This window comes from Chrysemys picta, chromosome 5 (genome assembly GCF_011386835.1).
Source record: "Chrysemys picta bellii isolate R12L10 chromosome 5, ASM1138683v2, whole genome shotgun sequence".
Classification (NCBI taxonomy): Eukaryota; Metazoa; Chordata; order Testudines; family Emydidae; genus Chrysemys; species Chrysemys picta.
The window spans coordinates 53,249,856-53,263,023 of NC_088795.1; the positions used below are offsets into that span (position 1 = coordinate 53,249,856).

A 13,168-nucleotide genomic window follows, 5' to 3' on the forward strand; every position below is an offset into this window, starting at 1 on the left:
ATTAATAGAGATCATATGATACTACAGGAATTCTACACAGTTGTATAAAATCTGAGAGGAATTATCCACTTCACTTTGTTAAATATTTGAAAAGCCACAGATGATCTTATACTACAGAAATAGTCTTATTTTTGTCTTGAAATTAACTCTCTTTGTACCAAGCACAGACTTGAAAGCAATTTGAAATCCTCTGCATGAGAGGAGCTGTATAAATTCAAGTCATTATTACTACTATTCACAGAATTATTTGATTGCCCTGAGACAATGCTGGTTGGAACTCTAGGAGAGTGCAACTAAGTAATCCAGATTCTTTACTAACTTACACCTTGAGTACTCATTTATACCTATACAAAATGTAAAATGCTACATTCCTGATCTGGTAGCTTTTTACATTCTCTTTTCACCTACATAAATAAATATGCAAGATGTGAGGAAATGGAAAATCAGGCCAATGAATACACATACACTGTTTGTTACATGTCTCCTCAGAATGTAAAATTTTTGGGACAGAGACCATATCTAGTGAGTGTCTGTAAAGTACCTGGCAACTGAGTCCTGTGCGTGCTACTGTAACATAAATCAGAGGAATAAGATGCTAAAATGGCCTGGAAATAAGTATGGTATTAAAAGTATAGATAGATTAGATACCATACCATAGCAGGAGTGGTATATACCACTATAGTTAGGTAAAGTGAAGAAAATGTAGAGTGTGTGTACGATCTAAACAAAAATTAAATTACATTTTCATAAAAATCAAAAGCAAAAAAAAATATGAATTAACTAACCCTCACAACACACCTCCTCAGCAGGCAAGTATTCTCCCAACTTTAAGGTGAACAGAGGCGGAGAGAGGTTAAGGCAAAACTGTTTCAACACCGGTATCTAAAGCTTAAAAAATATAGCCTAAATAACTTGATCAGTCACCAAGTGAGACAGTTGGGAATAGAAACCAGAGAACTCCAGTGCCTCCCACATGTACAAAACTATAAAGGGAACGCTGTACTTTCTCACAGCATGTGGAATTCACTGCCACAGGATGTCACAGATTCAAGGATAGACCTGTTTAACATAGATATGTTATGAGATAGTTTTAGAAGGTGGGATTTTCAAAAGAACTTGACTTCCAATGAAAGTTGGGTGAATAACTCCCTTAGGTGCTACTGAAAAGCCCATCCATAACTAATAATGTGTCATACTATAAACTAAAATAGAAGGACTCTGATAATATGCCTCAGGACAACACTGATCACTGCAGGGGTTAGGAATTCCTTAACTACCACCATGTACACGCTGCCCAGAAGACCAGGTGCACTGCAGTAAGGATGTAAATATCACTTAAAAAGTTAACAGTTTAAATGATTAAAAATATTTCATGTAAATGTTAACCGATTAAAGGACCGGCCAGTGTGGCTGGGGTCGATCCAGCTGGCCGGCGCGGTCGGGGCTGCTCTGGCCAGGGCCAATGCGGCTGGGGTTGCTTTGGCGAGCGGGGCCACTGGGGTCGGTGGGCCAGCTGGCATGGGGCTGCTGGGCCGGCCAGCCCAGCCAGCCTGGGGGTTAACAGTTAAGGCAGGTTTACATTTTACATCCCTACACTGCAGTGCTTTTAGGTATCCTCTAAAACAGTGGTCTCCAAAGGGGGTGCGCAAGAGGATCCTTGGGGGTGCGTGGCTGGAGGACTGCTTTTTCCCCCATTCGTCCGACCAGCTTTTTTTTTTGCTTTGGCAGTTCAGGCGGGAGCCCGAGCGGCTTTTTTTTTGAGCTTTGGCAAAAATGGTAGAGCCGGCGCGGCAGGGGGTGCGTGCTCAAAAATGTTTTACTGATAGGGGTGCACAATCAAAAAAGTTTGGAGACCACTGCTCTAAAACATGAGATGTTGGTCACTGCCAGAAGTATGCAACATAAGTTGATTGACCAATGGTCTGATGCAGTATGTTGCACTCTGTGTGCCTTTATGTTGGACTGCATGAAACCTTGCCTACATTAAGAAAATTTGCATTGATGTATATAAATTGATTTAGTTACACTGGTGCAAACCTCTAATATAGTCACACTGCAACAACATAGTCCAGTTTAGTTTAATTTGAATTAATTGCCACATTAAGATAAAACCAGTTTTACCACCACTCTGCACCAGCATAGTGTCTATATTGGGGTTTGCAACAGCGGCGATGCATCAATTTTTGTTACAGTAGAGCAAATTTTCTTAATATAGACAAGGCCTGAGTAATTTGTGTTGGAGGCGGGAGTGAGGTAGAAGAGATTAGTGAACAGTATGATGATGGGAAGTGACAGGGCAATCAATAGGGCTAGGTTCAGAGGGTAAATTGAACTGACAAAAGTCATCCTTAATTTGCATATCAAAATTTCATTTGTATAAATCCTTCTTGGAAATAAGAGAATAGGAGAATGTAACATAACCGTTGGGATGATTCAAACCTATTTTTCTTCTCTAACTACCCTTTTACAATGTTATTTCTTCCTCGGCCCTTCCTCTCACTCAGGTCCTGTTAAATTTGAAACACATGGTGAATTTCAGATGGAATGTATTAAAAAGTGCTTAGATACCATAGTGATAGTCATATTAGAAATACCGCAGAGTAGAGGAGATGAGACAGACAGACAGATTTAAACACATAGTGAATTTCATAGGAGGGGCATTAAAATAATTATAAAATTTAAAAAAATAAATAAATCAAGTCTACTGGGGCATTTTGCTTGCACATAAAATAGTAAAACTTCAGGGCTGGATCCTGCAGGCCCTTCACATGCACAACTTCCAATGACTTCCGTAGGAGTGAAGCAAGCACAAGTATCACAGGTCCAGGCCCTTGATGTGTAAAACAGAGTTTTCTGAGGGGAAAACCCCATTCTATGTTACATGGAGACTTTAATGAGCAGAACTCAAAATCCAAGAGAAATATTGTCCATTCACATCTGCATGGATCCCCCCCCTGTTGATGTCAATGGGAGACCAAGGCATACATGGCAAAATTAACCTATTTGCAAGGGGCAGTGGAGACCCCCAAGCAGAGGCGGATTAAGGTTTCCTGGGGCCCTGGGCCAGAGTAAGTGGGGGGCCACTCCACACCCGCAGTCCCGCCCCTGTTCCACCCACAGTCCGCCCCATTCTGCCCCCCTCCCCCACTCTGCAACCTGTTTGCTACTTTTTGCCCCCTTCCCCCACGCCTAGAGAAGCTCTGTCCCACCACCATGGCCCCGGAGCTGCAGCGGGGAGTGAGAGCTCCTTCAGTCCCAGGGCCGCAGCAGGGATCTGGGCACTGGGGTTTCCCCTGCTACCCCGCTTCTACGGGGGACCAGGGTCGGGGTCCTAGGGCTTCTCCTGCCCCATCCGCCTGGTGCTTCTGCTGGGGACTGGGATCAGGGCATTGGGGCTTGCCCTGCCCCACACTTCCATCAGGGACCGGGGTTGGAGTGTGGGGGCTTCCCCTGCCCTACCCACCTGGCGTTTCTGCCAGGGCTCCGGGCTTCTGCTACCCCATGGTTGATTTCTGCTGGGGGCAGGGTGCCCATTTTTCCGGGCCCCCCCAGTTGGCTGGGGCCCCTGGGCCTGGGCCCTGTCCGCCCACTGGATAATCCGTCACTGCCCCCTAAGCAGCAGAACAAAGAGTTTCTGTAAGAAGGGGACTGGGTGGCTGGAGTATGCCAAGAACCAGTGCCACAGAGCCCAACAGCGAGGAGGAGTTTGGGGACAGGACAGAAGAACATTGGGATGAGACACAACTCCATTAGCCACAGTCCCAGGAAAGGACTGCTTAGTGGTCATAGCCCCAGTGTTAGTCCAGGTGCTGGAGGAACCACCACACAAGTGCAGCAGAACTGCTCCGTGCACTAGCTGCAGGTTGGAGTGGATTCCATCCTCCACCTCCTGTATTGTTTACTTGGTCTTTATGCAGCGGCAGAGGTTTGTCTTGCATCCCTCTGGATATCTGAGCAGAGATTTGCTATGTAGATCTGAGAGGAGAATTTTGCCCACATAGTTTTATTGAAGAGTTAGAGCTGAAATTATCAAAATGCATTTTTCTTTAGTTAATAAATAGAAGGGTGTGTGCGCACGCGCAAAGGATTTTCTATCTAAGGAGAGTTACTCTGAAAAGAATACTACAATGGAAGTTGTTCAAGCACTGGGAATTAAAACTGCAGTGTACTATTGTGGATTGACAATGTGTCATTTGTTAATTAAAGTAATTGACGGCTGTAGCATTAGATTCCATTGCACAGAGCAAGATTACTGAGTGTAGTAAGTTTTCCCTAATTTGTATCTACTTTACAACAGTCTGTGGAGTTAAAGAAGTAAACAGAATGCTAATTTTGCAGTGCATTAAACAAATTTGCCATCTATTTACTAACAGACAATTTCTGTTGGCTTAAAAGAGCCAGTGTCATGTCCCTGCTTAGTGACACAGCAGCAGCCGTGAAACGTCAAGTCAAAATGATATGAAAGATCCACATGGTGCCTGAACTGTCGACAGAACAAGCTTAGGTTTAAAGAAACATTTACTGAAGCCATATTGACCTGACATAAAGTCATCACATCATGCTTACCAGCTATCCACATTTCAGTCTTTAGTACTGAAGTCCAGCTCTCTTTTTCTTTTATTTTTTGCACCAAGAAATCGGAACTGTTTGAATCTCTTACTGTCATGAAATACACAGCTGTGGCAAGGTAAAGCTACAGAGGAAACAACAGTTACTGCGCAGTACTGCTCCCCCTGACTGACTGCTCCCTGTTCTTTGCATTCCCAGCTCCCATTAAAATTTCAGGCACAGGGAGCAGAAGAGGAAGCCCCTTTGGTGGACTAAGGAAAGAAGTAAAACAAAATTAACTACTTCTCTTATGCGGTGGTTGTGCAGTAGCCGCAAAGTTTCCATTGGCAGAACTATTTCAAATGGTTAACAACATTGATTAATCCAGGTGATCTGCAGCTCGTGACAGAGTGGAGTATTTTTCTGTTTGAGATTTCAAATTATTTTGCAGATAAGATCACTCAGAACAAGAAACTGAGCACTCAGCTTCTTTGGTAGTGAAATCAGTTTTTGGAGGCACAAACACAGCCTCTTCTCTGTTTTGAGTTGTACTCTTTGATACTTTGGAGGCCCTCCTAGATGATAAAGTCAGCAAGGTGGTATGAAGAACAGGAGTACTTGTGGCACTTTAGAGGCTAACAAATTTATTTGAGCATAAGCTTTCGTGGGCTTCATCGGATGCATAGAATGGAATATAAAATGAGTGCTGACACTCAGTGCCTCCCTGTGGCAGGCACCAGCTTCTCTTAGAGAGACAAGTGTAAGACCCTTGCTCAAGAAATCATAGCTTGCACAGAAAGTCTCTCCACCTATTGCCCCATATCCCATTTCTGGGGTAGACTATCAAGAAAAGCACCGCCAGCAGTACCCCTCAGGTGTCTGTGATCCCAGTCAACTTGGTTTTAAACTCTAGCATATGTTAGAGTTTACTGATGTTACTTCTGGTGATGGATGAAAAAGAGGTGTCCGTGCAGATTCTTTTAGATCTACTAGCCCCTTCCAACACCAGACCAGAAGGTGTTATGAAATTGTCTCTGGACCATGATCAGAGTATCCTGGGGTGGCTCAAGTGACTCTGTTAATGAGAGTTCCTAGAGGGTGGTAAAGAGCAATGGCCTATCTGTCCAGTGTGCTCTTATGCTGGGCTCCACGGTATCCTTAACAGCTCTCCTTCCTTTCAATATGTACATGAGGCAGTTTGAGGGGTTCATTGTGCTCATGACATCCAACTTTATGTTCCCAGTTCTTTGGACCCTAGTGATGCAGTGACTTATCCATTGTCTAACAGAGACAAGTGTGGATGTGTGCTCGCTGTCTGAGGTGAGGTAGCGCTCAAAGGATGGGAGAAACAAACGGCAGAATCTATACTAGTTTGTTTCAAGGCTTGCAGCTAGGGGATCTTGTTGGCTTCTGGATATCCACACAATAGTAGTGGCTGAGTGTGTCATCCATCATTTGCACTCAACAAGAAGGTTATGCCCTTTTCTTCCAGATCCAGACCTCACTGCAGTTATCCGTGTCTCTATTGCTTCGAGGCTAGATCAGTTCAATGCGCTCCACATGTAGTTATGCTTTAAAACCATTCAGAAAGTGCAGAGCGCAGAGGCCCACTTATTAAGCAATGTTTCACAGAGAAAATGCATTACTCCTGTGGTCTGTCATCTGCACTGTTGATTTTGAGGTGAAGGGTGAAGTGTTGCTTCTGTCCAAATAAGCCCTAAATGATTAGGGTCCTGTGTGAAACCACAGTAGAAGCAACCCTCTGGCTGAACTAACAACCCCATGGTTTAAACAGAAGGAGGCTGAAGGAAGGGCATTCTTGGAATCAATACGTATCCCCATGATCTGTCATAGTCTGGATTCGGTTACCATTACGACATACTGTAAGAATGACCTGACAGGCTTTATCAGGGAGGAGAAGATTGATTGGGAAATGGGGTATGAGGGATGATGTTTGTTGCAGGATTGGGAAAGATTTTTTTCTTCAAAAGCCTATTTTTATTTCAAATGACTTTTTGTCTGGTGTAAGCTTAAAGTGTGTCCTTGTTAATCTCTATACTGTGCCTAGAGAACTGTGATAGGGTCAAGTGGAAACGAACAGTTAAAATATTGAGATATTCAAGACAGAATATAACTTACCCCCAGACTTCACAGTATGTTGACGTCAGACATTAAGCCATCAGCAATATGTTTTATTTAAACATTTTATTCAGGAAGATCCTAACCTCTGTTTGTGGCTAAGTCAGCCATAACCTATCCCATTCTCTGGAATGTTACTATAAAATACCTAATCCTTACACACACAATAACCAACAGCTTGTGTGGTTGTTTTGAACTGACTCATTCCTTCACCCCTAAAAGCTAGATTTCAGCAAATACTGTATGTCTCACAAGTGTTTCACGACTGTGCAGTACTGAGCCCCCCTTTGGCAAAAATAAATAAATGAAAACAATAATTATGAATTGATATGTTGTTGCTAGTTGGGGGGTGGGGAGGGTTCCTGGATTCCACTGGATGTCTGATGCTGGGCTCAGTCTCAAGACCTGTTTCATAACAGTAAAAATTGATAGTTACACAGACCACAGCAAAGCAGCCACACAGTTTGAACACAATTCTTAATCACAGCTTGGAGTTTACAGCACAAGGAAAAACAATGCACGTCCTTGTTGCTTGTAAATACACGGGAGCAGCACATTTGCTCTCCTTCACACGGAAAAATGGCATTTATCTCCAGCACATCAATGGCTATTAGGAGTTATCTCCCCCATTTTCTCTCTGTTCTCTCCCTCCCACTTCACCAGCCCCCTTCAGAAAAAAAATGAAAAAACTACAGCACATTAGAGTCTCTTTCTTCAGCTTTTACCAGCCTTTGGAGGTCAGGATGCTATTGGCTCAGCTGTATGTGATATGGAGCTGCTCACTTAGCAACAGCAAGAAGAGCCAGACAGCAACACTAGCTGGCACAGCAAGTGTGAATGGCTTAAAAGCTCTGTTCTTGTATTGCACACAGAAGGTCCAATCTTTAGAAGTGCTGTGAGCCTTCTTGGACATCAGTGGGAGTTGTGAGTGCTCCACGCATTTATAGGGTCCCATCCAGTGAAAGCATCCTCAGTCCAACATATTGTATTTGTAACGCAGGGGCTTACTCAGAGTGTACCAAGAACAACAAAAACAGGAAGAGACTTGGTAGAGCGTATATTTAATGTGAGTTGTAAAGTGTGTGTTCTCTGTGTCTGAAATAAAAAGGGCTATAAACTGTGATGCATTAGAGGCAAAAGACAAGTGAGAGAAACCAGAGCTCAGATTTATATGAAACACTACAAATGACTTGTTTACTTTCACCTGCCTTTTTACCTACTATTTCTCAAGACAAGAAAATGTAAAACTGAACAGACTTGAGGGAGCAACTGGCTATGATAATATTCAGCCTACAAAAGGATTATCAATTACTGCAGCTACTTCTAAAGCAACCAGTTCGTTACATGATAAGGAAGAGAAAGAAAAGAGAAAGGCAATGGAGAGGAGGAATTTGTACTGAAGAGCTTTTGTTTTCTTTATGGAAGACAGGCGAATGTTGGGAGATTATCTAGTGGAGAGGTGAACTGTCATGATGCCACTCGGGTTGATATAGGGACATAGGAACTGCCATGCCTGGTGGCATCTAGTCCAGTATCCTGTCTCCAATAGTGGTCAATACCAAATGCCTCTGAGGAACGAGCAACAAAACCCTTTTTACTTCATGCCGATGCCAATGGCATGAAGTAAAACCTCTAGAACATCTATGGGAGGAAATCATCAGCTTTTACATAAAGTGCCACCCAACAAGTTAATTCTGAAAGTTAAAATAAAAACTTTAACCTAACCCTTCACCCAAATTGCTAATGCATTTTTTAACCTGAATTCTAAAACTAAACTAAATTTGTCCCTGCCTGTAGAGTTTACCACTTTTAGACTGTCCAAATTTGATCAGGGTCTAACGTCTTAAATCTTCTTTAGTTACTGCCATTCACCACAGCAAAATGTATTAAGAAGGGCAGAGCTGAACAGCTTTTACTTTCCACAGTTCCCAACAGGTCAGTTAAGTTAAAAAAAATACTCCACCCATGTAGAGCTTGGGGTTTAAATTCAACCAAGTATGTTGTTTTATACCTTTCACCCCTCTGTGTGACTATTCTATTGGATTTTCCCTAAATTCAAAAATACAATAGACACATAATGAAGGAGAAGAAATGTTACTTCCTCAGATATAAATTCTTTTGGATAGAATGTATGATTATTAAAGGAAAGTCTATTCTCTCCTAGAAACAGAACTACAGTGCTGATTGCAGGCCTCCCTCTCCCTCTCATAGGATCATAGAATATCAGGGCTGGAAGGGACCTCAGGAGGTCATCTAGTCCAACCCCCTGCTCAAAGCAGGACCAATCCCCAACTAAATCATCCCAGCCAGGGCTTCGTCAAGCCTGACCTTAAAAACCTCTAAGGAAGGAGATTCCACCTCCTCCCTAGGTAACCCATTCCAGTGCTTAATGTTCTGACGTAATAGGAATTGACCTTCCCAACAACCCCCCGGCTTCTTTGTACAAGATGGCCATAAGGCAGGGGTAGGCAACCTATGGCACGCATGCCAAAGGTGGCATGTGAGCTGATTTTCAGTGGCACTCTCTCTGACCAGGTCCTGGCCACTGGTCCGGGGGGTCTCTGCATTTTAATTTAATTTTAAATGAAGCTTCTTAAACATTTTAAAAACCTTATTTACTTTACATACAACAATAGTTTAGTTATATATTATAGACATAGAAAGAGATCTTCTAAAAACGTTAAAATGTATTACTGGCAAGCGAAACCTTAAATTAGAGTGAATAAATGAAGAGTCGGCAGACCACTTCTGAAAGGTTGCCGACCCCTGCAGTAAGGTTTGAATGCTAAGGGAGTTACCAAGAGTTGCAAGTTGGTACTATGAGAAATTATCTGCGGTGGGGATAAGACAGTTGCATATATTTCAGGGGTTGTATGTTGAGGGTTCATGAATGAATGATAGTGGAATACAGCAACACAGACAACACAAGACGGCAAAAGATGTTGGAATCCATTACTTAGGAGCTACCTTTACCCAAAAGCATAGCTTCTCTCTCTCTTCAGCATTCAGTACAAAATAAATGAAATGAAGCATGCAAAGTAGCCTATTTTCAGGATCCTCCCTTCACGGCTAATAAATGTGAATAGGAATCCACAAGGTAGAGCCCCTTTAGGAAGGCAAGCAAGTCTACTTTACATACGGTGTGGGGACCTTCCATTCACTTTTTGTTCTGTTACAGACTAAGTTAAGAAACAAAGCTGTGTAGAGGAAGCCGCCTACCTCACTGTAAAACTTCTTTCCTGTACAGTATCAACCTCTGCAACCACAATGCACGGCTTAGCTTCTGAATGAGAACTCTCCCAACTGTGGACAGAGGTCCTTGGACATGCTGTCAAAAGGGTCACATTTACCTTCTTCTGCTCAGGGGATACATAAGAGCAGAGGTAAAATGGACCTGTTGGCTTGTTATCTCTCACAAATGTCTATTTCACATTTAACTATTCTTATTTTTTATTGTGAGCTTTTAATTCCTCTCTCTGTTTTTTTTCCTAAATTTGCACATATTATAGTTTACTTTTTCACTTTGTATTTGAGTTAGGTGGGGTTTTATTTCTGTTTCACTCACTTGCTTTTTTCACTGAGTTTGGTGTTTCTCCTGATTAAGGCAAAATTCAGGACCTGCGCTAGTTTTTGTACCAATACGAATTTACTGATCTGGATTACCATAGGTACAGTTATGTATTTGTAATATATTCCTGAATATGTTCATGTCAACGGGCCTCCTGTTTGTCTTTTAATTTACTTGTTCTTCCTAAAATTTTACACATTTTTTTACATTTGATTATTTAATGTACAGTTCCTCAGTACAGAATGTATTCTACTAAAATTAAACTACCAGCATCATTACCTGTTTAAGGCTCAATCCAACTCTCATTGAAGTCAGTGGGAATTTGGATTATGTCTTTACTTACAGTAAAGTTATTTATATAGATTCTATAATTTAAACACACACAAAGTAGAACCTCAGAGTTATGAACACCTTGGAGGTGTTCATGAAATGTTTGTAACTGTGAACAAACATTATGGTTGTTCTTTCAAAAGTTTACAATTGAACATTGACTTAATACAGCTTTGAAACTTTACATGAAGAAGAAAAATGCTGCTTTCCCTTTTTTTTAGTAGTTTACATTTAACACAGTCCTATATTTGTGGGTTTTTTTAAATATTTTTTTTGTCTCTGCTGCTCCCTGATTGCACCCTTCTGATTCCAAATGAGGTGCGCAGTTGACTGGTCAGTTCATATCTCTGGTGCTCGTAATGTTGAGGTTCTACTCTCTTACCACTTCAAAAGTTATTTTTCCTCCCTTGGTATCCTGCTGTTAATTGATTTATCTCGTTAGACTGACCTCACACTTGGTTAAGCAACCCCTATCCTTTCATGTATTTATACCTGCTCCTGTATTTTTCACTCCATGCATCTGATGAAGTGGGTTCTAGCCCACGAAAGCTTATGCCCAAATAAATGTGTTAGTCTCTAAGGTGCCACAAGGACTCCTCATTGTTTTTGTTGATACAGACTAACACGGCTACCACTCTGAAACCTGTATTGGTTTTGTTGGTTACTTCTGTAAGATGAATAATGCAGAAGTAAATAGTAACCATATTAATCCAATGGACGATATGTCTATAACAAAAGGCATCACATAATTGTCACGATAGCTTTATGTTAGACTAAAACCATTCCATCTCTTTGGAAATCACATCTCCTTGGCCTGCCACAGCCTGAATTTGATGACTTCAGAGAACATTGCGAGACGTTCTCAATCTCTCTCTGAAGGCCCTATTCTTTCTTTCTTACTTGTAGGTAATAACTTATTCCACCGTAGTCTCACTGACCTCAACGGGAGATGGACTGAGCCCTAAGAGTGATGATTGTGCCAGCAGTTCATTTGTATGGTCCTCACTGGGACTACGCCTGAAGTACTTACCAGTAAAGGGGTGGCAGAATGGGGCTGCAGAGGCAGGAAGTGTTGATCAGGGGCATGGGAATGGGGTGGTGTCTCTTTTAGAGATAGGCAGGTTGTTTAGAAGGCTTGTCTTTTTGACTTTTTTTGATCATTGTGTTTTAATTCACACTTTTCTATTTGTGCCTAGAGAACTGATAGACACAACTGAAAAAACTGAAAAAAATTAAAAGGTGAAAATGTGAGCTTTGGAGACTAGCTGAAGATCTACAATCCCACTCCTCCATAGCTAGTTAATGTTGTCATCATTTGAGGGGTGTGAACTTAACTGGTAGTATCAATCCAATTAAGAGTGAAGTGTCCACATCACAATTATTATTGTTATTATTATTTAAAATTGCATAGCATTTTACATAGAGAAAAAACAGCGTGGGCAATCAAAACAGAGAAGTTAACAAATGATCTATGAAGACTAATCTACTATTTTACCACTAGAGTTGATCCTTCCAGGACAGAGCCTCATCTACATTGGCTGGACAACGACGGGAGGAAGGTTGGATGGCCACAACCCATGCTGTGAATAGAGGATTTTGATGTCTAAGGTACTTTACAGGAACACTAAGGCCCTTATCCTGCATAGCCACCCAAGTCACGGGGGCTCCATGTGGATGCAGCGGTTGCGCGTATACTACACATTGCGTAGTCAGGGCCTACATTTTTTTAAAGTAAGCTTTTAAGTGCCAAACTCGGTATTCCCATGATCTGATGATGAAGCTATTACTGCCCTAAGCTCACCTTTTAATTTTTCTTTACTGTTACTCTAATAAGTGGGGGTCCCTTGCCAGTTAGTGATTTTTTTCCCTAACAAAATGAACACCAAATATCCTGTACACTTGAACAGTTTTACTATGGGAATCTAGTCTGTACCCTTCTGTTTTGAGCTAAAGGACTTTTGTTCTGTAAGAGAAAACGAAGGTTTTGATTCAGCTAAAACAAATACATATTTTTTAGAAAGAAAAAAAATAATTAATTCCCTCCAGCATCCATTCTGCTGATATAAACGAAACTTACCAACGAAAAGGTTTTTGCTTATAAACAAGACTAGATGCTTGCAGCTTCCAGCTCAAACAAAGAAAAGCAGAAAGGTATCCTGAGAACTCAAGAGACAATCTAAGGGACAACAAATACATCTTGGAAACTGCTTCTATTTCTCTCCCATACTCCAACTACATATCTTCAGTTCTTCCTGCACAGCAACTGAGAAACACTTCCAGCAACAGGATGCTACACTAAACCAACAACAAAAGCATGCTTCCTTTCTCCCTTTTGGGGTGATTCTTTTGAAAAGACAGCGCAGTATGTGCCCATATAACGTTGGTAACATGAGACTTCCATCCATGTTCTGAACAAGCTACCCTTTCCCTGGTCTCCAGCTTTTTGATGCCACCTAATTTCAACACAACTGTTTAGATACTCCTCTAAAGGAAAAGGGTTAAGTAAAGATTCTCAACGTAAGTAATCTGGGAGTTCCAGGCAGTCAAAGGAATTTTCACAGCTTCTAAGACTGGGGGTTATTT

At 41.7% G+C, this 13,168-nt stretch overlaps 1 protein-coding gene across 6 annotated transcripts in view; it reads right to left on the bottom strand.

Annotated features, from left to right (window-relative positions):
• MAML3 (mastermind like transcriptional coactivator 3) overlaps positions 1 to 13,168 on the bottom strand; it is a 356,339-nt gene that overhangs the window by 248,747 nt on the left and 94,424 nt on the right. Inside the window, exon 1 of one of the 6 annotated variants that reach the window (XM_065597718.1) lies at positions 5,589 to 5,594. The exons of the other annotated variants lie outside the window; for them this stretch is intronic. Within the exon in view, the coding sequence (XP_065453790.1) occupies positions 5,589 to 5,591 (3 nt within the window). The 5' untranslated portion in view covers positions 5,592 to 5,594. Of the gene's footprint in view, positions 1 to 5,588; positions 5,595 to 13,168 lie in introns of those variants that run through there. 6 annotated transcript variants of the gene reach the window in all.